Source organism: Balaenoptera musculus, chromosome 2 (assembly GCF_009873245.2).
Source record: "Balaenoptera musculus isolate JJ_BM4_2016_0621 chromosome 2, mBalMus1.pri.v3, whole genome shotgun sequence".
In the NCBI taxonomy this organism is placed as follows: domain Eukaryota; kingdom Metazoa; phylum Chordata; class Mammalia; order Artiodactyla; family Balaenopteridae; genus Balaenoptera; species Balaenoptera musculus.
The window spans coordinates 99,270,551-99,293,976 of record NC_045786.1 but is presented as its reverse complement, the minus strand read 5'-3'; the positions used below and the strand labels follow the sequence as shown (position 1 = coordinate 99,293,976).

The 23,426-nt window shown below is 45.3% G+C and overlaps 1 protein-coding gene across 1 annotated transcript; it reads left to right on the top strand.

Annotated features, from left to right (window-relative positions):
- Positions 1 to 14,866: 14,866 nt before the first annotated feature.
- On the top strand, positions 14,867 to 22,730 carry LPCAT4 (lysophosphatidylcholine acyltransferase 4). The gene is made up of 14 exons (XM_036844968.1): positions 14,867 to 15,500; positions 16,766 to 16,908; positions 17,245 to 17,465; positions 17,836 to 17,948; positions 18,073 to 18,133; positions 18,422 to 18,480; positions 18,685 to 18,719; positions 19,253 to 19,307; positions 19,436 to 19,518; positions 19,784 to 19,909; positions 20,242 to 20,374; positions 21,519 to 21,617; positions 21,944 to 22,109; positions 22,367 to 22,730. Exons 1-14 carry the CDS (start codon positions 15,387 to 15,389, stop codon positions 22,519 to 22,521), a joined length of 1,563 nt encoding a protein of 520 aa, XP_036700863.1. The 5' UTR covers positions 14,867 to 15,386; the 3' UTR covers positions 22,522 to 22,730.
- The last annotated feature ends 696 nt before the right edge of the window (positions 22,731 to 23,426 follow it).

Here is a 23,426-nt window from a genome sequence, read left to right as displayed (position 1 = left end):
ATAGAGTCACCATATGATCCAGCAATCCCACTCCTGGGCATATATCTGGAGAAAACTCTAATTTGAAAAGATACATGCATCCCAGTGTTCATTGCAGCACTATTTACAACAGCCAAGACATGGAAGTAAACAAAATGTCCATTGACAGATGAATAGATAAAAAAGATGTGGTGTATATATATATATATATATATATATGGCTGAGTATATATATAGAATAATACTCAGCCATAAAAAAGAAAGAAAGAATGCCATTTGCAGCAACATGGATGGACCTAGATGTTACCATCCTAAGTGAAATAAGTCAGACAAAGACAAATATTATATGATATCACTTAAATGTGGAATCTAAAATATGATAAGAATGAACTTATTTACAGAAACAGACGCACAGACATAGAAAACAAACCTATGGTTACCAAAGGGGAAAAGAGGGTGGGGGAGGGATAAATAAGGAGTCTGGAAATAGCAGGTACAAACTACTATAAATAAAATAGATAAACAACAAGGTCCTACTGTGTAGCACAGGGAACTATATTCAATATCCTGTAAAAAACCATAATGGAAAAGAATATGAAAAAGAATATATATAACTGAATCACTTTGCTGTACACCAGAAACTAACACAACACTGTAAATCAACTATACTTCAATGAAAAATAAATTACTTATAAAAATGAAAGCAAAAAGATTTGGGTTTTCATTTTCTTTGGCTATATACCCAGCAGTAGAATTGCTCGAACATGTGGTAGCTCTATTTTTAGTTTATGGAGGACCCTCCATACTGTTCTCCATGCTGGCTGCACCATTTTACATTCCCACCAGCAGTGTACTAGGGTGCCCTTTTCTCCACATTCTCACCAAATTTGTTATTTGTAGACTTTTTGATGATAGCTATTTTTTGTAACTGAAGATAGTTGATCTACAATATTGTATTAGTTTCAGGTGTAAAGCAAAGTGATTCGCTTATACAATTATATGTATGTATATATCTATATTCTTTTTCTTCAATTCTTTTCCATTATAGTTTATTACAAGATATTGAATATAGTTCACTGTGCTATACAGTAAATCCTTGTTGTCTATCTATTTTACATATGGTACTGTGCCTCTGTTAATCCCAAACTCCCAATTTATCTCCCTCCCACCCCCATCCCCTTTGGTAACAATAAGTTTGCTTTCTATGTCTGTGTTTCTGTTTTGTAAACAAGTTCATTTGCATCATACTTTAGATTCCACATATAAGTGATATCAGATGATATTTGTCTTTCTCTGTCTTACTTCACTTAGTATGATAACGTCTAGGTCCATCCATGTTGCTGCAAATGCCATTATTTCATTCTTTTTTATGGCTGAGTAGTATTCCGTTGTATATATGTACCACATCTTCTTTATCTATTCATCTGACAATGGACATTTAGGTTGCTTCTGTGTCTTCACTATTGTAAATAGTGCCTCTGTGAACACTGGGGTGCATATTTTCGAAATAGAGCTTTCATCTTTTTCAATTTGCATTTTCATCTTTTCCGGATATATACCCCAAAATGGGATTGCTAGATCATATGGTAACTCTATTTTTGGCTTTTTAAGGAACCTCCATACTGTTCTCCATAATGGCTGCACAATTTACATTCCCACCAACAGTGTACAAGGGTTCCCTTTTCTCCACACCATTTCCAATTTTTGTTATTTGCAGACATTTTGATGACAACCATTCTGACCAGTGTGAGGTGATATCTCATTGTACTTTTGATTTGCATTTCTCTAATAATTAGCAATGTTGAGCATCTTTTCATGGGCCTGTTGGCCATCTGTATGTCTTCTTTGGAGAAATGTCTATTTAAGTGTTCTGCCCATTTTTTGATTGGGTTATTTGTTTATTTGTTATTGAGTTGTATGAGCTATTTGTATATTCTGAAAATTAAGCCCTTGTCAGTCACATTGTTTGCAAATATTTTCTCCCAAACATAGGTTGTCTTTTCATTTTGTTTGTAGTTTCCTTTGCTGTGCAAAAGCTTATAAGTTTGATTAGGTCCCATCTGTTTATTTTTGCTTTTATTTCTCTTGCCTTGGGAGACTGACCTAAGAAAACACTTCTACGATTTATGTCAGAGAATGTTTTGCCTATGTTCTCTTCTAGGAGTTTTACAGTGCCCTGTCCTATATTTAAGTCTTTAAGCCATTTTGAGTTTATTTTTATGTATGGTACGAGGGAGTGTTCTAACTTCATTGATTTACATGCGGCTGTCCAAGTTTCCCAACACTATTTGCTGAAAAGACTGTCTTTTCTCCATTGTATATTCTTGCCTCCTTTGTCGAAGATTAATTGACCATAGGTGTGTGGGTTTATTTCTGGGCTCTCTGTTCTGTTCCATTGATCCATATGTCTGTTTTTGTGCCAGTACTATGCTACTTTGATTACTGTAGCTTTGTAGTATTGTCTGAAGTCTGTAAGGGTTATGCCTCCAGCTTTCTTTTTTTTCCTTGGGATTTCTTTGGCAATTCTGGGTCTTTTGTGGTTCCATATGGATTTTAGGATTATTTGTTCTAGTTCTGTGAAAAATGTCATGGGTAATTTGATAGGGATAACTTAAATCTGTAGATTGCTTTGGGTAATATGGCCTTTTTGAATATATTAAATCTTCCAGTCAAAGATCATGGGATATCTTTTCATTTCCTTGAATCATCTTCGATTTTTTTTATCAGTGTTTTATAGTTTGGGGTATATATGTCTTTCACCTCCTTGGTTAGGTTTATTCCTAGGTATTTTATTGTATTGTATTGTATTGTATTTGCCTTTTTTTTTTCTTTTTTTTTTTATCTGCACCGCGTGGCATGTGAGATCTTAGTTCCCTGACCAGGGCTCAAACCTGTGCCCCCTGCATTGGAAGCACAGATTCTTAGTCACTGGACCACCAGGGAAGTCCCTAGGTATTTTTTTTTTATGTGATTTTAAACAGGATTTTTTTTACTTTCTCTTTCTGTTATCTCAATGTTAGTGTAAAGAAATGCAACAGATTTCTGTATATTAATCTTGTATCCTGCTACCTTACTGAATTCATTTATCAGTTCTAATAGTTTTTGTGTAGAGTCTTTAGGGTTTTCTAATGATAGCCATTTTGATAGGTGTTAGGTGATATCTAATTGTGGTTTTGATTTGCATTTCTCTGTTGATTAGCAATGTTGAGCATTTTTTCATGTGCCTATTGGCCATCTGTATATTTTCTTTAGAAAAATGTCTATTCAAGTCTTCTGTCCACTTTTTTATTTGGGTTCTTTTTTTTATATTGACTTGTATGAGCTATTTATAAACTTTGGATATTAACCCCTTATCACTCATATCATTTGCAAATATTTTCTCCCATTCAGTAGGTTGTCTTTTTATTCTGTCAATGATTTCCTTTGCTGTGCAAAAGCTTTTGAGTTTAATTAGGTCCCATTTGTTTATTTTTTCTTTTATTTCTTTTGCCTTAGTAGACAGATCCAAAAAAAATATTGCTACAATTTAAGTCAAAGAGTTTTCCTCTAGGAGTATTATAGTTTCATGTCTTACATTTAAGTCTTTAATCCATTTTGACTTTATTTTTGTACATGGTGTGAGGAAATGTTCTAATTGCATTCTTTTACATGTAGCTGTCCAGTTTTCCCAGTTCCACTTAGTGAAGAGACTGTCTTTTCCCCATTGTATATTCTTGTCTCCTTTGCTGGAGATTAATTGACCATAAGTGTTTAATTGACCATAAGTGGGTTTATTTCTTGGCTCTCTATTCTGTTCCATTGATCTATGTGTCTGTTTTTGTGCCAGTACTGTGCTGTTTTGATTACAGTAGCTTTGTAGTATAACGTCTGGTTCTGGACTCTTGTTTGCTGAGAGATATTTTTATTACAAATTCAATATCACTACAAGTGATTGGTCTGTGCAGATTGTCTGTTTCTTCCAGATTCAGTCTTGGCAAGTTGTTTGTTTCTAGAAATTTATCCATTTCTTCTAGGTTCTCCAATTTGTTGACATATAACGATTTGTAGTATTCTCTTATGATTTTTTTGTGTCTCTGTAATATCAGGTTTAAGTTCTTCTCTTGCATTTCTTATTTTGTTTATTTGGGTCTTCCTTCTTTTCTTCTTGATGAGCCTGGCTAAAGGTTTATCAGTTTTGTTTATCTTTTTTAAATAACAGGTCTTGCTTTCATTGTTCTTTTCTGTTGTTTTTTGGGGTCTCTTTTATTTATTTCCTCTCTGATCTTTATGATTTCCTTCCTTCTGCTAACTTTGGGCTTTGTTTGTTTTTCTTTTCTAATTCCTTTAGATGGAAGGTTAGGTTGTCTATTTCAGATTTTTCTTGTTTCTTGAGGTAGGCCTGTATTGCTATAAATGTTGCTATTAGAACTGCTTTTTCTGCATGCCATAGATTTTGAAGGGTTGTGTTTCCATTTTCATTTGTCTCAAGGTATTTTCTGATTTCCTCTTTGATTTCTTCATTGACCCACTGGTTTTTTAGTAGCATGTTGTTTAGAATCCACAGGTTTGTGCTTTTCCCATTTTTCTTCCTGTAATTGATTTCTAGTTCCATTTTCATACCACTGTGGTTGGAAAAAATGCTTCATGTAGTTTCTATGTTCTTAAATTCGTTGAGACTTGTTTTGTGGCCAAGCATGTGATCTATCCTAGAGAACGTTCCATGTGAACTTGAACAGAATGTATATTCTGTTGTTTTTGGATGGAATATCCTATAAATATCTATTAAGTCCAACTGGTCTAGTGTGTCACTTAAGACCACTGTTCACCTACTTGTTTCTGTCTGGGTGATCTGTCCATTAATGCCAGTGGAGTATTAAAGTCTCCTAATATTATGGTATGGTTGTCAATTTCTCCCTTTATGTCATTAATATTTGCTTTATATGTTTAGGTGCTCCTGTATTGGGTACATGCATGTTAACAAGCATAGTATCCTCTTCTTGTATTGATTCCTTTGTCACTACATAATGCCCTTCTTTGTCTTTGTTATAGACTTTGTTTTAGAGACTGCTTTGATTGCTATGAATATTGTTACCCCCGCTTTCATGTCCTTTGCATTTGTGTGAAATATCTTTTTTCATCCCCTCACTTCCAGTCTATATGTGTCTTTAGCTCTGAAGTGAGTCTCTGATAAGCAGCATTTGGATGAGTCTTGTTTTTTTTATCCTATCAGCTACCCTATATCTTTTAATTGGAGCATTTAGTCCAGTGACATTTAAAGTAATTATTGATAGGTATGTACTTACTGCCATTTAATACCTTTTTTGGATTGTTTTCATAATTCTTCCCTGTTCTTTTCTTCTTCTTTTAGTTTCTTCCCTTGTAGTTTGATGATTTTTTTTTTTTTTTTTTTTTTTTTTTTCTTTTGCTGCACCGCATGGCTTGTGGGATCTTAGTTCCCCAACCAGGGATCAAACCCACACCCCCGGCAATGAAAGCATGGAGTCTTAACCACTGGACCACCAGGGAATTCCCTGATGATTTTCTTTAATGGTATGTTTGTGTTTCTTTCTCTCTTATTTTTGTGTATCTGTTGTAGGGTTTCGATTTGTGATTACCATGGAGTTCATGTATGTTGACCTATAATTGTATCTATATGTTGCAAACACATTCTAAAAGATATACGCTTTTTACTCTCTTCCCCATACTTTTTGGTTTTGATGTCATATTTTACAACTTCATGTTTATCTCTTTTCTGATTACAGTAGTTATACTAGATTTTACTTTTTTTGTCTTTTAATCTTTGTACTAGCTTATTAAAGTAGTTGATATCAGCTTTTACTATATATTTGCCTTTACTAGTGGTATTTTTCCTTTCCTATAGATACTTCTTGTTACAGCCTTTTCCACTTAGAGAAGGATTTTAACATTTCTTTTAGAGTCAGTTTAGTATTGATGAACTCTTTCAGTTTTGGCTTGTCTGAAAAGTTCTTTATCTCTCCTTCAATTCTAAATAATAATCTTACTGGGTAGAGTATCCTAGGTTGCAGGTTTTTCCCTTTCAGCACTTTAAATATATCATGCCACTCCCTTCTGGTCTGCAAAGTTTCTGCAGATAAATCAACTTAGCTTTATGGGGGTTCCCTTGTATATCACTCTTTATTTTTCCCTTGCTGCCTTTAGAATTCTCTCTCTTTAACTTTTACCATTTTAAATATGATATGTCTTTGTATGGGTCTGTTTGTGTTCATCTTGTTTGGGACCCTCTGTGCTTCCTATACCTGGATATCTTCCTATTTCTTCCTTAGGCTTGGGAAGTGTTCAGCCGTAATTTCATTAAATACATTTTTGACCCCATTCTCTCTCTTTTCTGCTTCTGGGACCCCTATAATGCAAATGTTGGTATGCTTGATATTATCCCAAGGAACCCTTAAACTGTTTTCTTTTTTTTAATTTGTTTTTCTTTTTGCTGTTCTGATTGGGTGGTTTCCATTATTCTATCTTCCAAATCACTTATACATTCTTCTGTATCACCTAGTCTACTGTTTATTCCTTCTAGTGTGTTTTTCATTTCAGTTATTGTATCCTTCAGCTCTCACTTGTTCCTTTTTATATTTTCTAGATCCTTGTTAAAATTCTTACTGTGTGTATCTATTCTTTTCCCTAATTCAGTTAGCATTCTTATTACTAATGCTTTGAGTTCTTTATTTAGCAAATTATTTACTTGTTTCATTAGTTGTTTTTTTCAGGGGTTTCTCTTGCTCTTTCAGTTGAGACAAATTCCTCTGTCTTCTCATTTTGCTTATCTTTCTCTGACTCTATGAAATTAGATGAAACAGTTAACTATGTTAGCCTTGAAGTGGGTCCTTATATAGGAGCAACACTATACAGTCTGTTTTGCCCAGTGGCTTTGGGTGGGAGAGCTGGATTTGATGGTCACATCGTTCATCAGGGTGTGCTGGCAGCTCTCACCTGGTAGGAGGTGGGGCTGGACATGGGAGGGCTAGGGCCTGAGCCAGGTGTGACGTGGTTCTTCCCCTCTGCTTTGTGGCTGTCACTGCCCTATTAGGGGTGGAGTCGGGTCCCAAGTTTCTGGATTTGAAACCCTGAGGGTCTGGTCCTAGCTGGCTCTGTTCTCTTTAAGTGTATGCTCTTTCCCCTCCCAACACCAGCACCCTCAGCCTCAGGGAGGAGCAGTGTTAGAGCAAGAGGGGCCAGTGTGGGTATTTGGCAAGAGTGGGGCATGGGGTATGGCGGTCTAGCCACCATCAGAGATGTGGTCTGCCTCTGATGTGCTGCCTGTGATCACCAGCAATTGTTGACCCCTCCTTGTTCAGACTCTGCTTAGGGTTTGAGCCACCACAGCATCTCACGGCCAAGATTTTTCCTTGGTTATGGAAGCCCTCACTCCAGTGTGGAGCTGCAATGCAAGGCAAATGATGCTGGAGTGTTTAGTTGGCTCAGGCTGGGGTACATGCCAGGGCAGTCGCCAGGAAACCAGTCAGCCAGCCACATGGTCTCAATCTGTCCTTTCCACCTGCTTTATTTTATTTATTTATTTATTTGCCACACTGCATGGCTTGTGGGATCTTAGTTCCCCAACCAGTGATTGAACCCGGACCCTCAGCAGTGAAAGCAAGGAGTCTTAACCACTGGGCCACCAGGGAATTCCCCCACCCTGCTTTAGAAGCAAGCAAGCTTTCTGCTAGTCCCCAGTTAGTTTTCAGTAAGAACTGTTCCACATACAGATGGATTTTTTATGTGTTTGTGGGGGGAGGTGAGTTCCGTGTCCTCCTACTCTGCCATCTCCATTCCTACTCCGCTAATTCTTTGATCCTGTTTATATTCTATTTTATGTCTTCTGATTGTGAGCCAACAAGAGAATTTTGTGAACTCTGGCATAAAAAAGCAATAAATATTACTATGCATTTAGCCAACAATAATAATTATGAAGCACTTACTTTCTGCCAGACACTGTGCTAGGCCTAATGGAGATGATAATACTTGAATACATGCTTTGCTTTGCCTCTTTACACATTCCACCACCACCTCACACAGTCCCTAACCTAGTTCTCTCCCATAAATCATTGCTAGTTCTTAGATATTTCATCAAAATTTAAATGGTATTTCTTAGTGAAAAAGCAGAGGGCAGGAAACAGAACTTTTTCGTTGTCACCAGAAAACTGGAAAGCTCAGGATGAAGAAGTGGTAGAAGGGAGTGGCTGCAGGGGCAGCTAACATTAGGACAAGGGGACGTGGGAAAGAGTGGGTGGGTATATGCCCCAAGCAAAGGAGTTACTGGACAACAGTCCCATGAATTATTTGTGGTGCCAAATTCAGACTGTTTACTTCTATTCTGAACCAATCTCACTCTGGCAACTCCAATTCATACCATTATCTCCAGGAAGGATTTTGTGCAAATATAAACCAAGGCTGGAAAAAAATTGCTCAGACAGCAATGTATCCGCATAAATGTAAAAGATATTCTTTTATGTAGTGGCCTAGCATTCTATAAAGTTCACTGTGAATGCAGATCTCAAAGTAGTCACTCAGATACAGTGATCAGTGGCCATTATTCCAGGTCCCTGAATTTGAGCGACTCATGGAGGAACAGGGGATGTCTGAGATCTACATCATCTATTGCCTTTTTAAAAATCTGAGGCTCGGGACTTCCCTGGTGGTCCAGAGGTAAAGAATCCGCCTTCCAACACAGGGGATGTGGGTTTGATCCCTGGTTGGGGAACTAAGATCCCAGATGCCACGGGGCAACTAACCCCACGTGCCACAACTACTGAGCTCACATGCCTCAACGGGAGAGCCTGTGTGCCACAAACTGCAGAGCCCACGCGCTCTGGAGCCTGTGCGCCACACCTAGAGAGAGAAAACCCACACGCCACAACTAGAGAGAAGCCTGTGCGCCACAACGAAGAGACTGCACACTGCAACAAAAGATCCCACACGCTGCATCTAAGACCTGACGCAGCCAAACAAACAAACAAACAAACAAAATATCTGAGACTCTCAAACATCAGAAAACATTTATTAAACATAGGTACACTCAGCACTGTGCTACACTCAGGATCACAGAGATGGAATCACCCCTCTTCCCTTGCTCACATGTGCCCTTATTCAGTAAGCTCCCTTTTTGAAACTATTTTTCTCATCTCAAGCCTATCTTGAATATTTTTGAATATTTTGAAGTTTAACTGTGATTTTTTTCCCAATCTCCAATCCCTCCAAGGACACTCTTTGTGAACCTAGAATGAAGACATAAAAACTGTGCTATCCCTACCAAGGAAAAGTCCAGCCTGTTAGCTCCCTAAAAAAAGAATCTGGCTTGGTATTAAATGAACTTCTTGCTTACTGAGATTTCATAAAATGGTTCAATAGGTTAATAAATATTTCTCTTATTAGAATGAAAACAGGCAAGATGGTTGTCAGAAGAATTCCCTGTTGATTTAAGGCAAATTGGAAACAAATAGAAATATATCTGATCCCACACTCCTGATTTCAATTTCTCTACCAGATGCATAGGCTTCTCCAAAATCTTTATCTCCATCCCTGAGCCCCAGATCCACATTTTTAAAGCCTACTAGACAGTGCCACCTGGATCTGGCTGGTGCCTCCCAATGAATATGTTTAAACCATATCAACCCTAAATCTTCCTAGTCTCCCAAGCTAGACCAGTGGTTCTTAACCTGTGAAATAAGCACCTACAACATCATGGCGTCAGTAGAGTACCAAGAGCAAGCTGATGGACGGAGTCAGCCCCAGGTGCAGGCAACAAGAGTATGCATTGTCTGTAGAGAATTTAAAAAGAATAATAAAACTGGCCAAAAATCAGTCAGCAATTTATTATCACTATGCACCAGCAATTCTGAACAATGTCAGGGATAAATTATCCCTCCAAAAAAATATCCTATGGGTCCAAATTTTAAACATTGCCATGGTTACTTTTGAGTTTTAATAATATTTATTTAAGCTTCAAGTTGAATATTTTTACTACTTATCCTTCAGTGAACATCATATTCTACACAGAATTTAACTCAAAAAACTCCCAGTTATACAATTGCCCCCAGACACAAGTGGACTCGGTAGCAATTCTCATTCATTTAGAGAGTAAGTTGCAAAGGTCCAGAATCGTTCCAGATTACTTCAAGCACCCTTCATGTCTCCAGCCCCTGTGGTAGTACATATTCTCATGTTTAAATAGTAGATTTGAGATAATGTGGTAATAGTGTCTTTTTAAAATTATTTATTTATTTATTTTGGCTGCGCCAGGATAGTCGCGGCATGCGGGATCTTTGTTGCGGCATGCGGACTTCTTAGTTGTGGCACGTGAACTCTTAGTTGCAGCATGCATGCGGGATCTACCTCCCTGACCAGGGATTGAACCCAGGCCCCCCGCATTGGGAGCGCGAGTCTTACCCATTGCACCACCAGGGAAGTCCCGATAACAGTGTCTCAGTCAGCTCAGCTGCCATAACAAAATGCCAAGGGTGGCTTAAGAAACAGAAATGTTCTCACAGTTCTGAAGGTTGGAAGTCTGAGATCATGGTCCATTTACAGTGAGGTTACAGTGCTCTCTACCTGGCTTACAGACATCAGCCTTCTCAGTGTGTCTTCACAGGTCAGAGAGACACTACAAGCTGCTTGGCCCCTCTTCTTAAAGGGTGCTAATCCCATCATGAAGGCCCCATCCAGGTTTCAAATATGCTAGGTATACCACTGCATGGAGTAATTTCAAGGAGTCTAGAAATCTGTATAAAAAAAACAAATATTATCTGCAAGCTGAATAAATAGAACTCACATTGTATATGTAACCACACAATATGTGTGATTATACATATTACTATATAGATGTCTACAGAACTTTCACTGAACACTGCTGTGTCCTATTTGACCTCAGCTTACTCTCTACTAGAGGTAGGAATAAGCACAAATTATTTAGAATGTTTTAAAGGCTTTGCACAATATCTTTCAGTCTCCATCCCCACCCCCAATCACCCAGCAATCTGACCACATGGGTGTGTTCAAACCCTCATTAACTTTCTCCTGTCCATGAGTAAGTGCTCCTTTTCTGTCTGATTTGTTCTTTCCCAACCTCTTTACAAACTACTACTTATTCATCAAGATCTAATTCAAATGACCCTCTTTAGGGAACTTGCTCTTGAGATATCATGCTCTACTTAGTTGTTCCCTCTGTTATGCTCTAAGAGCTTTTGTTTAAATCTGCATTTCAGTACTGCTCATTAATTGTGAGCATGAGACAGTTAAACAATAAACTCTGAAAATTTTTACTTTTACAGGAAAAATAAGTGTATTTCTCCACAATGGGGAAACAATCTTCATCCTGGTCCCTGAATTCCGTAGTGTCTATAGTAAACACACTCTAGGGTGGCCTTATGATTCCTTCCTCCTTACTGTTCATGTCCTTGTATAATTCCCTCCCCTTGAGTTCAGGCCAAACTGTGACTTGCTTCTAACAGCAGAATATGGCAAAGGTGATGGGCTACTACTCACATGATTATGTTACATTATATCACAAAAGTGAATGGATTTTGCAGATGTAGTTAAGGACCCTGGTCCCTAATTAGTTGACTGAGTTAATCAAAAGCAGTATTGTCCTGGGTGGGCTGACCTGAAAGAGGGCCTGGAGGTCAGAGACTCTCTCTGGCACTGGCTGTAAGAATCAAGCTGCCATGAATTCTACAGCCTCAAGGAAATGAGTTCTGCCAACAACTGAGAAGGCTTGGAAGCAGGTCCTTCCCCAGTAAAGCCACCAGAAGAGAACATGACCCTGCCAATACCTTGATTTCAGCTTTGTGAGTCCCCAGGCAGAGAACCTAGCAAAGCTGTGTCTGGACTTCTGACCTGAAGTAACTGTGATAATAAATAGAGGCTGTTTTAAGCTGCTAATTTTATAGCAATTTGTTATACAGCAATGGCAAATGAATACAGTGGGGTTTTGCACATAACAAAATCTCTGACTCAAACTGGCTTAAAGGGCACAGAAATTTATTTTCTCATGTAGCAGGAAGTCCAGAAGTACTTCAGACTTCAATTTGGTTTGTTCAGAGGCTCAGTTCTGTCATCAAAGATCCAGATTCTTTGCCTCTCACCACTGCGCTATCCTAAGTCATAGTTGGTCCTCAGGGTTGCAAGGTGGCGTCAGCAGTCACAGGAGTCACACTCAGAAACCTTCGGAGGATAAAAATAAAGTGTTAATTCATACGCATTCTCATGAAGAGTGAGGAAAATTCCCAGAAGCACCTCAGCAGACTTTCCTTCAGGTCTCATTGTCCACGATCACTCATCCATTCCAAATCATCCCCTGACCAGGAGAAAAGGATCACCTCAGATGGGTTCCATCCAACCTGGCTGCCCCTGGGACAAATGCGTGTGTGGGGCAGCTAGATACTTGAACTAAATCGGAGTTCTGTTAAGGAGGAAAGGGGAGAAAGGATCAGCATGCCTACTGCAAGTCCCAGCCAAAGAGTTACTCTACAAAAAAGACAACATGTATAAAACCTCCCACCCAGCAGTCCAGCACTGGCAGAATGAATTATACCAGAGCAGCTAAAAGATGGAGGCAGAACTGTCGGTGAGAATGTAAATTGATACAGCCACTATGGAGAACAGTATGGAGTTTCCTTAAAAAACTAAAAATAGAACTACCATACGACCCAGCAATCCCACTACTAGGCATATACCCTGAGAAAACCATAATTCAAAAAGACTCATGTACCACAATGTTCATTGCAGGACTATTTACAATAGCCAGGAGATGGAAGCAACCAAAGTGTCCATCGACAGATGAATGGATAAAGAAGATGTGGCACATATATACAATGGAATATTACTCAGCCATAAAAAGAAACGAAATTGAGTTATTTGTAGTGAGGCGGATGGACCTAGAGACTGTCATACAGAGTGAAGTAAGTCAGAAAGAGAAAAACAAATACCGCATGCTAAGGCATATATATGGAATCTAAAAAAAATAAATGTACTGATGAACCTAGTTGCAGGGCAGGAATAAAGAGGTAGACAGAGAGAATGGATTCTAGGACACGGGGTGGGAGGGCGAAGCTGGGGCGAAGTGAGAGTAGCATCGACATATATACACTAGTGAATGTAAAATAGTTGGCAGCTGCATAGCACAGGGAGATCGGCTAGGTGCTTTGCGATGACCTAAGGGGTAGGATAGGGAGGATGAGGGAGGCTCAAGAGGGAGGGGATATGGGAACGTGTGTATGCATACGGCTGATTCGCTTTGTTGTGCAACAGAAACTAACACAGTATTGTGAAGCAATTATACTCCAATAAAGATCTATTAAAAAAAAAAAAATGGAGGCAGAGAGGAGACTGGCAAAAACAAAGAAACTATTGCTAATAGCAAGCGCGTTTGTGGAACATTTTAACAGAAGTTAATGAAGACATTTAAAATATTAAGAATTGGCACAAAGACTGAGATTGCTCTGTAATCAGTGATAAGAAATCGAGACAATGAAGTAAGAACCTGGCAAGGAGCAAGAACATTCCAAGAGACATAAAAGATGACAAAACAAATGCCAGAAGAACAGAAATCCAACCAGACACACTGCCTGAGGGTTTTCATCTGTTCCATAGAGAGAATTGGAAATTAGTACCAAAACTTTCTCCGCATAGTATGTGGTTATGTGTAATAGTAATTTGCATATAATTATCATTAGTCTATGGGCTTGAGTCTTAAGTTTAATAACTCCTCATGGTATGGTTATAGATAATTTATGTTAAAATATTAGAGGCATAAAAAGGAAATTATGTGTAATTATGCTTTTAATGAATTACCTTAATCAAAACAAAACGAAATTATAAAAATATTGAAACTACCCTGCAAAACCCAAGACATACAGAACGTGCCCTCCTTTAAATAGTAGGTAAAAGACATAAATGTATCTAATAATCACATCGTACACCTTAAATCTACATATATGTCAATAATATCTCAAAAAAGCTGGAAAAATAAATTTTAAAATTAAAGAGCCATGGAATCTTCTCTAAAAATCTTTAAGAAATAAATCTGACTAGGATATACTTTTATTTCTCTGAGAATGCTGGCTGCTCTCTTAGGGATATAGGCAGGAATATAAGTGGGTAAATTATGGGGCAAGGAAGGAAGGAAGGGGGTCTAGATAGAAGTAAAGTGACTTCTGACTTTTGCCTGGTCCCCCTTCCAATAAAAGATTAATGGTACCCAATGACCCAATAGTCCATTGATCTGCCATTGTTCCCATTACCCTCAGGAAATGGTGACTGACAGGGATGCAGAAGAGAGAAGTAAAACAAGTTGAACTGAAGGCAGCTTCTTTCCACAAGCAACGAGGCTCTTATCTCCTTTTTGTCACTATTTCTGATTGTGCTACTGGCTGTGGATCTCAAAGTCTAGCCAATTCCCTGATCTCACCATAGCCTGACGACCAGGGTCTAACCAGTTTATGTGCTTTCTAGGACAGTTTGGAGTTTGGGGATGAGGGGTATTACTTTGTCTGTCCTCTTACACACTGGAGCGAGGGAGAGAAAGAAACAGAAAGAGAGAAAAAAGAGACTAGGAGGAAAAAGAGGGCTGCGTCCGGGGTCATCCCAGCTTTTCAGGTTCGCACTGCCCGTCCAGGCCTGGTTGAGCCCTGGTAAATGTATGACTAGCGTCTTGATGGTTGCCGGCACCTCGCGGAGTCCTCACACCAAAACAGGCAGCCCTGCCTAGCTCAGGCAGGACGCAGATGCCGAGAGCTGTTAGGCACAATACGGCCGCCAGAGGGCGTGAGCGCCTCAAGTCCACGCGCGATGGCGTCGACCCAACCAGGAAGGAAAGGTGGTCGGCCTCCGAGAGGTGGTGGGCCCCGCCTCGGCCGCGAGCTGCCGGCCTCCGCGCACTGCGCGCCCGCCCTTCCATTCTCATCCGCAGAGGGCCCCACCCCGATCTGTGCTTGCAGGGTGACCTCGACGCCCGGGCGGAGTCCGAGGGCGTTCTCAGCTCCGCTCGCTCCTCGCCGCCCCAAACTCGCTCCGAGCCGGAGGCCTGTGGGGAGGCGCCGGCCGGGTTTTCCGAGGGGGACGCCCAGAGGGCCAGGCCCGGGGTCAGCCCGCAGGCAGGCGCCGCGCTCCTGCATCCGGCCGCCTCGTAACAATGGCCCGAGGGGCTGCGGACGCTGTGGCGGGCGCGGAGGAGCAGGGGCGCCGGGGCGCTGGAAGCCCCGCCCCTCGGCCGGCTCCCTGACAACGCGGGCCCGACCGCGCAGCCTGCTCCCCGCCCCTCGGCGCCCCGCACCAGGCGGGGCCGGGGCTAGATCGCCGCCGCCGCCGCTGCTGCTGCAGCTGCAGCTGCTGCTCTGCAAAGAGGGGCCCGGGGCCGGGCTGGGGTGCCCTCCCTCCCACGTTCTCCCGCCGCTATGAGCCAGGGAAGTCCGGGGGACTGGGCCCCCCTCTATCCCACCCCCGGACCCCCGGCGCCCCCCAACCCCTTCGTGCATGAGTTACACCTCTCCCGCCTCCAGAGGGTTAAGGTAAGGTATGGGCGGGGGGCGTCGGGAGGATTCGCGGGGATAGAAAAAGGAGGCCTTTTGGAGCCTTGATACAGATGGGGATGGGGATCCGGAAAGGGGGTGGGTGAGAGGCTACGGGGCGGGAGTCAGGGGGTGCGCACGTGGGGGCGGCGGGGGGTGGTCGAGGAGTCCTGGAGAGGACGCGGGCTTGGGCGATAGACAAGCTGAAGGTGTGTGAGAACTGACTAGGTGAGGATGGAGGATTGCAGGGGACCCAGGGGTAGGGGAGGTGGAGGACGCTGGAGACTGCGGATTACATCCTGCGGAGGCCGATGGGCTAGGATGGAGGTGGAGGCCACAGATAGCGGGGGTGGTGGGGGGGGGGTGCAGGGGCGTGCTGAGCGCTTCTAGGAGGCTCTGACTTGGAAGAGGTTTCTGGGCCCGGAGCCTGAAACCCCGTGCTCTTCCAACGACCCCTCCTTTCCACTACCCACCCACACCCCCACGCACTGCAGCACCTCCCGCTAGGGTGGGGGGAGGGAGGTGGAGAAGGGGGTTGGCTACAGGAAGTGGAGGGCCGCACCGGCCTGGGGAGGCTGGGGAGTGGTATGAGAAGGGAGCATCCAAGGTTTCTGTTGCCTTCACCTCCCCTGAGGCCGGCTCCTGGGGCTTGGTTTGTTTACCTTCAGTCTCCCCAGGGCAGCCCATGGAGTCACCCTGGCTCCTGGCAACCCCTACCCTGTGGAGTAGGGCCGAGATCTTTTCTCGCCTTTCCCCCAGTACTGGGGAAGTGCTGCTGGGCAGAACTAGAGACTGGCCTGGGTCTGAAAAGTAGACCTCTCTGTGTTTTCCAACCCTCTGCCTCCCAGACCCGAAGTGGAAAGAACTATGCACCTGGTTTCTGTTAGACGTAGGAGCTATTTATGGAAGGGGGTTGGGGGAGGAGGAACTATCTCTAGCCTACTCTACATCAGGCACAGTGCTGGGCGCTTTCACACTAGTTATCCCTGAATCCTCTTAACAGTCTTTCAATTTTGTTGGTGTGATGGGGACCAGCTGAAAGACAGGAAAGTGAGGCCCCTGATCCCATGAATCTCTTATCCTCTTTCCCTCATTGGTGTCTTCATCCCACCTTGGGTTCCAGTCCCATATCCTGGTCCCACACTACGTGTCTCCTGATATACAGGGGTGATGGCCCTCTGCTCCTGGGTCCATCCTTGTGGGAGAGGGGAAGCCTGGAGGGAGCATCTCAGCCCTGAAGTGGCCTCCTCTCCCACCCTCTGCAGTTCTGCCTCCTGGGGGCACTGCTGGCCCCCATCCGAGTGCTTCTGGCCTTTATCGTCCTCTTTCTCCTCTGGCCCTTTGCCTGGCTGCAAGTAGCTGGTCTTACTGAGGAGCAGCTTCAGGAGCCGATTACAGGATGGAGAAAGTAAGTGAGGAACCAGCCCCCAGAGACCCAGCTTCTCATTTCTCTTCCCTGCTATCCATTCTGCTCCCTTCTTAAGAAGAGGAGGAGGGAGGGTTCCGAAGCTCTCCCACCCAGGCTGGGTAGGTGAGATGAGTCAGCCAAGCTCAGTCCCTGGTACCCAGGACCTCAACTCTAAATTTTGCACCTTGATATGTCCCAAAGTAACCAGAGACTTTAGCCCCTTTGCCAGGTAATAGAGGGCAAAAGAAGGACACCTGCTTTCCTGGGTGTCTGAGCCTGGGGGGTGAGTGAAGGTCAGGATCGCTGTCGCCGCTGATGCCCAGCCTTGCCTTGCAGGACTGTGTGCCACAGCGGGGTGCTGGGCCTCAGCCGCCTGCTCTTTTTCCTGCTCGGTTTCCTCCGGATTCGAGTTCGGGGCCAGCGGGCCTCTCGCCTTCAAGCTCCCGTCCTGGTTGCTGCCCCTCACTCTACTTTCTTTGACCCCATTGTTCTGCTGCCCTGTGACCTGCCCAAGGTTGTGTCTCGAGCTGAGAACCTTTCTGTTCCTGTCATTGGAGGTGAGAGATTAAGAGGGGTGAAGAGGAGAGATGACCACTCTGGGCGAAAAAGACAGGAATCAGAGACTCTGGAGAGAACTGGCCCCAAGGGGGGAGGGAGAAGTTAGAAGGGATATTGCCTGATGCTGGCAAATGAAATGCAAATTAACACCATTTGTGAAAGCAACCTCCTAGACTTTGAGCTCTGTGCTTAGAAGAGAGCAGGGAGCTCTGCTCAGTTCCCTAAAAGGGATAACACACCATGAAAGGAGGGTCCCCAGGGCAAAGAGATAACCGGGAAGCATCTCGACTGTTGAGGAAGGGGAGGTTGCAGGTGTTACTACCCCTGGGGAAGAACCAAGTGACTCCTTGTATCCTCTCTGGACCCCAGCCCTTCTTCGCTTCAACCAAGCCATCCTAGTATCCAGGCATGACCCGGCTTCTCGGCGCAGGGTGGTGGAGGAGGTCCGAAGGCGGGCTACCTCAGGAGGCAAGTGGCCCCAGGTGGGTAAAAGGGTCTTCAGACCTCCTCGCCTTTTATGTGCTCCTGAAGAGGCTTCTTTTTCCTCTCATCCCCTTCCACCCACCTCATTCTGGTCTCTTGATTGTTTTTTTTTTTTTTACCCAGGTACTATTCTTTCCTGAGGGCACCTGTTCCAACAAGAAGGCTTTGCTTAAATTCAAACCAGGTGAATAAAACAGCAGTGGATGGTAGGGCTGTAGGACTGACAAAGGAGCCCAGGATTTGGAGAGGGACTCTGGAATAACCCAAGAAGTGGAGGGGTGGGGGAGGGAGGAAGACAGGGAGCCTCCTAGCTGACACTGAAGAGTCTCCACGAGTCAGAGAAAATTATAAATGAAATGGAGCAAGGCCAGATCTCATTGTAGAGCTGAGCCAGATGCCTATACTTCATGCCCTCTAGCTACCTCCAGTCTCTAACCTCTGCCTGGGGGGTGGGGGTGGAAACGGGATTTAGGAGCCTTCATCGCAGGGGTGCCTGTGCAGCCTGTCCTCATCCGCTACCCCAACAGTCTGGTGAGTCTTAGTTCGAGAGTGGGGAGGGGGAGCACAAGTCCACCCGGGATGGGAATCAGTGAAAACCGCTTGTGCCACCACGGGATGTGCATGTGGGGTGGGTCAGGGTCAGGGTCAGGGTCAGGGCCTCTGCTCCAAAAGGATTGGCCAGTTCCGGGGAAGAAAAGTCATGCCTTTCTCCCCTCCCCTCTGCTTCCCACATAGGATACCACCAGCTGGGCATGGAGGGGCCCTGGAGTGTGAGTAGTGGTGTTCCTGGGATGAGGGTGGGAAGTGGGGTCCCACAGAATTCCTGGTGCATCTTCCACCTTCCAGACAAGGTGAATAGCCCTTCTTCGTCCTGGGACTGAGAGAACTCTCAAAAAGGGGATGCCCCTGTCCCTCTGTTTTGTTCCGATCTCCTGCTATAATCTGGAAGTGCCTTTAAGCTGTCCCACCTAATCATTCCTGCTGTAATCATAGTGACTTTTGATTTACTTTCCTAGCTTTTCTCGCTCGGTGGTCCACACCACCCGGCTTGCCTCTTTTCCTCTGCCAGTTACTCAGACCCCCTCGCCTGCACTTCTTCCCCTGGCCTAGACCTGCAGTGTTCTCTCTCTTATCCTGCCACCTTTTTGGCCCCTCTGCCTCCCGGCTGTATACTCGTCCAGCTGACCGTATGGCTAATAGTTTATTTTTGTATCGGTGGACAGTACTTTGCCACTCCCATCCTTGGGGTGCGGGGAGCCCATAGTTAGAGATTGCTGAGCCTCTGGGGTCTCTTTTTTCATAGACTCAAAGTCCTCTGGCTCACAGCCTCTCAGCCCTGCAGCATCGTGGATGTGGAGGTATGACCCCCGTGGGCTGGGTGGGAGAGTGGGCATCTACTGACCCCGGAAGCTTTGGGGGAAGAGGGTAGAAGTGGTCACCCCTAGCTTTGAGGTCCTGGTGAGAGGTCTCTGTGTGTGTGTTTCAGTTCCTCCCTGTGTACCGCCCCAGCCCGGAGGAGAGCCGGGACCCCACCCTCTATGCCAACAACGTCCAGAGGGTTATGGCACAGTAAGTATCCCACAGGGTATTTCCTAGAACAGATATACAGGGCAGAGGAACCACAGGATGGGGAGGAGGGCTGGGGTTTTGAGGCACACATGGGGGGAGGGGAACGGCTAGGGCAGGGGGAAGGGCTATTGGACAGCTGAGGTGGGGGAGGGGAGAGTGAAAGGGGCCTGATCTCTCCATAGTCGGCAGGCCAGAATCACTAATGAACCCTCAGATGAGCATTCTGCCTCATTTCCCCTGCTTTCCATCCCTCTTCATCCTGTAGGGCCCTGGGCATTCCAGCCACCGAGTGTGAGTTTGTAGGGAGCTTGCCGGTGATTGTGGTGGGCCGGCTGAAGGTGGCATTGGAGCCGCAGCTCTGGGAACTGGGAAGGGTGCTTCGGAAGGCTGGGTAAGTGACCTTGAAGATGAGGGTATGGGCAAGAGAAAAAAAGGAGAAAAAGGAGAATGGGTAGGAGGAAGAAAAGAGTCTTTAAAAAGAAAAAAAAAAAAAAGTGGGAAGACAGAGGAATTTTTTAAAAGATAATGGGGTAAAAGGAAGGAGGAAAAAAGAAAGATACGTAATAACCCCAGTGACAAAAGTAGGAATGGCTCTCCAGGGACTGAGTCAGAGTACATCTTAGAAAAACACCACATATACCCGTGCTGAGGCCAGGGTCCTGCTGGGTGATGTGTCCAGAAGGAAACTGAGTCAGCTCTGCACCTTCAACAATTCCCTTGTAGGCTGTCCCCTGGCTGTGTGGACACTGAGGCAGAGCCAGGCCGGAGTCGAATGATCAGCCAGGAAGAGTTTGCCAGGCAGCTACAGCTCTCTGACCCCCAGACGGTGGCTGGTGCCTTTAGCTACTTCCAGCAGGTAAAGGGGCTGGGATGCTCAAGATTTAAGAACACTGTCCGAGGGGCCGTGTGGATGGCCCATTTGGAGTCTGGGCTGGATGCTCTAGCAGCTATTGTTAGATGGACATCTTCTGAGGTCTGCTGGGAGATTCATTTTTTATATAGAGAGTGTCCAGTGCATTGAACAGCAATGTTTTACTCATTGCAGGGAAGAACAATGGAGAAATGATGGTCAATGAGGTCCATAAATTTCTGAGGCATTTTAGAGATCGGCAGAGATGGGGATCATATGACCTTGTGGGGCACTGGGGGGAGGGTTAGGTGGGAAGGTGACATACAGAGGAGACAACATTGGACAGGTTAGACAGTTAAGGGTTTGAGACCCAGAAGTATCTGTAATACTTGGGCAGATTTTTAAAAAATATCCCAGAGCTTCTCTGGGGGATTCCTGAACTTTCTCAAGAATCTTGGTGAGCTGTATATTTCCTGGGATTTAACCAGGTTGTCTTGTCGAATTATAATAACCCCAGAAGGTTCATAATGTTTATGAACAACTCCCAGTGGTCCCAAGGAGTTCTTTTTGACCTAAGATGCAGACCATGGTTCTCAACATCCTCTCAGGGAACAGGGAGTGATCCAGGTGTGCTGATTCCTTGGACTGGGGCAGACAGTCCCTGAAAGGAGCTTCCCATCATAGCCTGTAGCAGAACAGAACCAAAACCCAGGTGCCCCAGTCCCACATAGATCTGACACAGCAGGTATCCTCAGGGAGTTTTTTGGTAAGAAATTATGCCAGTGGCCCCCTTTTAGTTTGTTGGACCCGTTCTCCCACATAGGCCAAGTCAAAAGAGAACCAGTTTTTCCAGCTTGGGGTCCAGAATGCCCTGATAGTATATCAGAAACTTGATGGTAACTTCAGCATACCTAAGGGATTCCATCGTTCCTAGGAGATCCCTTTATAGGAGAGCTTTGTCACCAGGCAAACCCATGCCCCGAGAGAACTGTCCGAGATCCCGGAGAGTTCAGGGCTCACGGGTCTGAGGGAAGTGGACACAGGGGTCACCCCCAGGCCTGACGAGAAGAGGGAGGAGCCAAGATCGAGAGCAGAAAGGAGGACATGGGGTTGGTCCCTGCATCGCCCTGGTTTCTCTTCCACCCTCCAGGATGCCAGGGGTTTGGTGGACTTCCGAGACGTGGCCCTTGCGTTGGCAGCTCTGGATGGGGGCAGGAGCCTGGAGGAGCTGACTCGCCTGGCCTTTGAGGTATCAGGACGTTGGGGTGGGAGGCACGTGGAGGCTGTGCTTCCCCCGCCCGGAGGCCTGTGTGGTGCGCTGTCTCCAGGTGCCTCCGGATGGTAGGCGCTCGGCGTCCCAGGGCCACACTGTCTGAACCGCAGAGCCCCAGCGTCTCTGCCGAGGCCTCGCTGGCAACGGGAAGAAGGCAGCAGCCGTGACGATTATATTCAGGAAGGGCCCAGGGGGGCAGGAGGCCTGGGCTCCACACTCTTGGAAGAGGAGAAGCCTGTCAGACGGACGTGCGGGGCGACGGCACGAGGAGAGAGCTTGACTCGCGTCCCTTTTCCTCCCAGCTCTTTGCCGAGGAGAAAGAGGAGCAAGCCGAGGGGCCCGGCCGCCTCCTGTACAAAGACGGCTTCAGCACCATCCTGCACCTGCTGCTGGGCTCGCCCCACCCTGCCGCCAGGACTTTGCATGCCGAGCTGTGCCAGGCAGGAGCCCGCCAGGGCCTCTCCCTCTGTGAGTCATGGCCTCCCAGGCCCCGTGCGGGCGCTGGGCTGGGAGGGAACAGGACCGGCAGCCAGCCTGGGGGAACAGGACATCCGAGGGGCAAGGCTGGGAGGAACCAGCCGGGGAGGCAGAGGATGTCAACTCGGATTTGAGACGGTGAGGCTGAGATGAGAGGGAACAGGACGTACCAGTTCTGAGAAGAGAGTTGGGGACCTCTTCCTCTCCTCCTCAGGTCTTTACTTTCCCGTCTCGCTCTTGCCGTGCAGGTGAGTTCCAGGACTTCTCCGTTCACCACCCGCTCCACGGGAAGCTCTTCGGCACCTACCTGCGCCCCTCCCAGGCACCAAACGCCTCCTCCCCAGCCAGCGCCCCTGCTCTGGCCAACGGGGCCGCGCAGGCCCCCAAGCAGAAGGGCGACTGAGCACCTCGACCTCTCCGGCTCGCACCCGCCCCCAGACTCAGAGCAGCGCCAGAGGCCACCCCTGGGCCTCAAGCGCGTCTCTGTCCTGCTTGACTTTTGGTTATCGTTGTTGGTTTTTTTAAGTTGGTTTTCATTTTTTGTTCGTTTGGTCTTATTTTGTAAGAAACTATTTTATATATAAATATATATCTATATCTATTTAAAAAAAACGAAGCTCAGTCACATTGGCGGTATCACTAACTGGGAAGGAAAGGGACTAATGGTTGCAGGCCGCCCACGGGAAGATTGTGAAGGTTCTCAAGGTCAGTCCGCTTGGCCACAGCCGGATGAGTCCTCGTCTCTTCCAGACGGATGGAGCATGCAAGTCTCGTATCCTCCCTCCTGTTGTCATACCCTCTAACAGGCCTCCTCGCGAACCTCTTTTCAGCTTATTCCCTCTTGTTCTGTCCTCATTAGAGGTTAAAAAATAGCTGATTACCATTCCATATTTAATAATCCTACTGAGATTGGTTTCCACCCGCCATAGTAGGGACAGAGGCCTGTGTTAGGAACTAACCGTCCTGCCTGCAGCCCAGGGGGTTTCTGCCACAGGATGAATTGGGGACATATAAGTCCCTTCTGTCCAGCTGCTTTTCAAGGAAGAAGAAAAGGCCCCCCTAAAGAAGGTGCTGTGTCTAGGCACAATTATGGAAATTAGTTAGATTTAGAAAATAGATATCTATCCCAGAAATCTGACGGATTAAAAAGAAGTGCTTTTCCATCCATGGACTTTTAAAGAGAAACAGATACTGGTAGGATATCCAAAGAAGCTCTCCCAACACCACATCCAGGCTTCTGATGAGGGAGGAATAAAGTAATCACGGGGGACCCTCAGCGCCAGGGCTTATCAGGGGGCCTAGATGAGG

Bases quoted from the DNA above. Each gene is read 5' to 3' on its own strand.
- LPCAT4 (XM_036844968.1), top strand. From the start codon at position 15,387: ATGAGCCAGGGAAGTCCGGGGGACTGGGCCCCCCTCTATCCCACCCCC. The intron at 18,134-18,421 runs GTGAATAAAACA...AACGGGATTTAG, and splicing joins TTTGCTTAAATTCAAACCAG to GAGCCTTCATCGCAGGGGTG. The intron at 19,519-19,783 runs GTAAGTATCCCA...TTCATCCTGTAG, and splicing joins GTCCAGAGGGTTATGGCACA to GGCCCTGGGCATTCCAGCCA.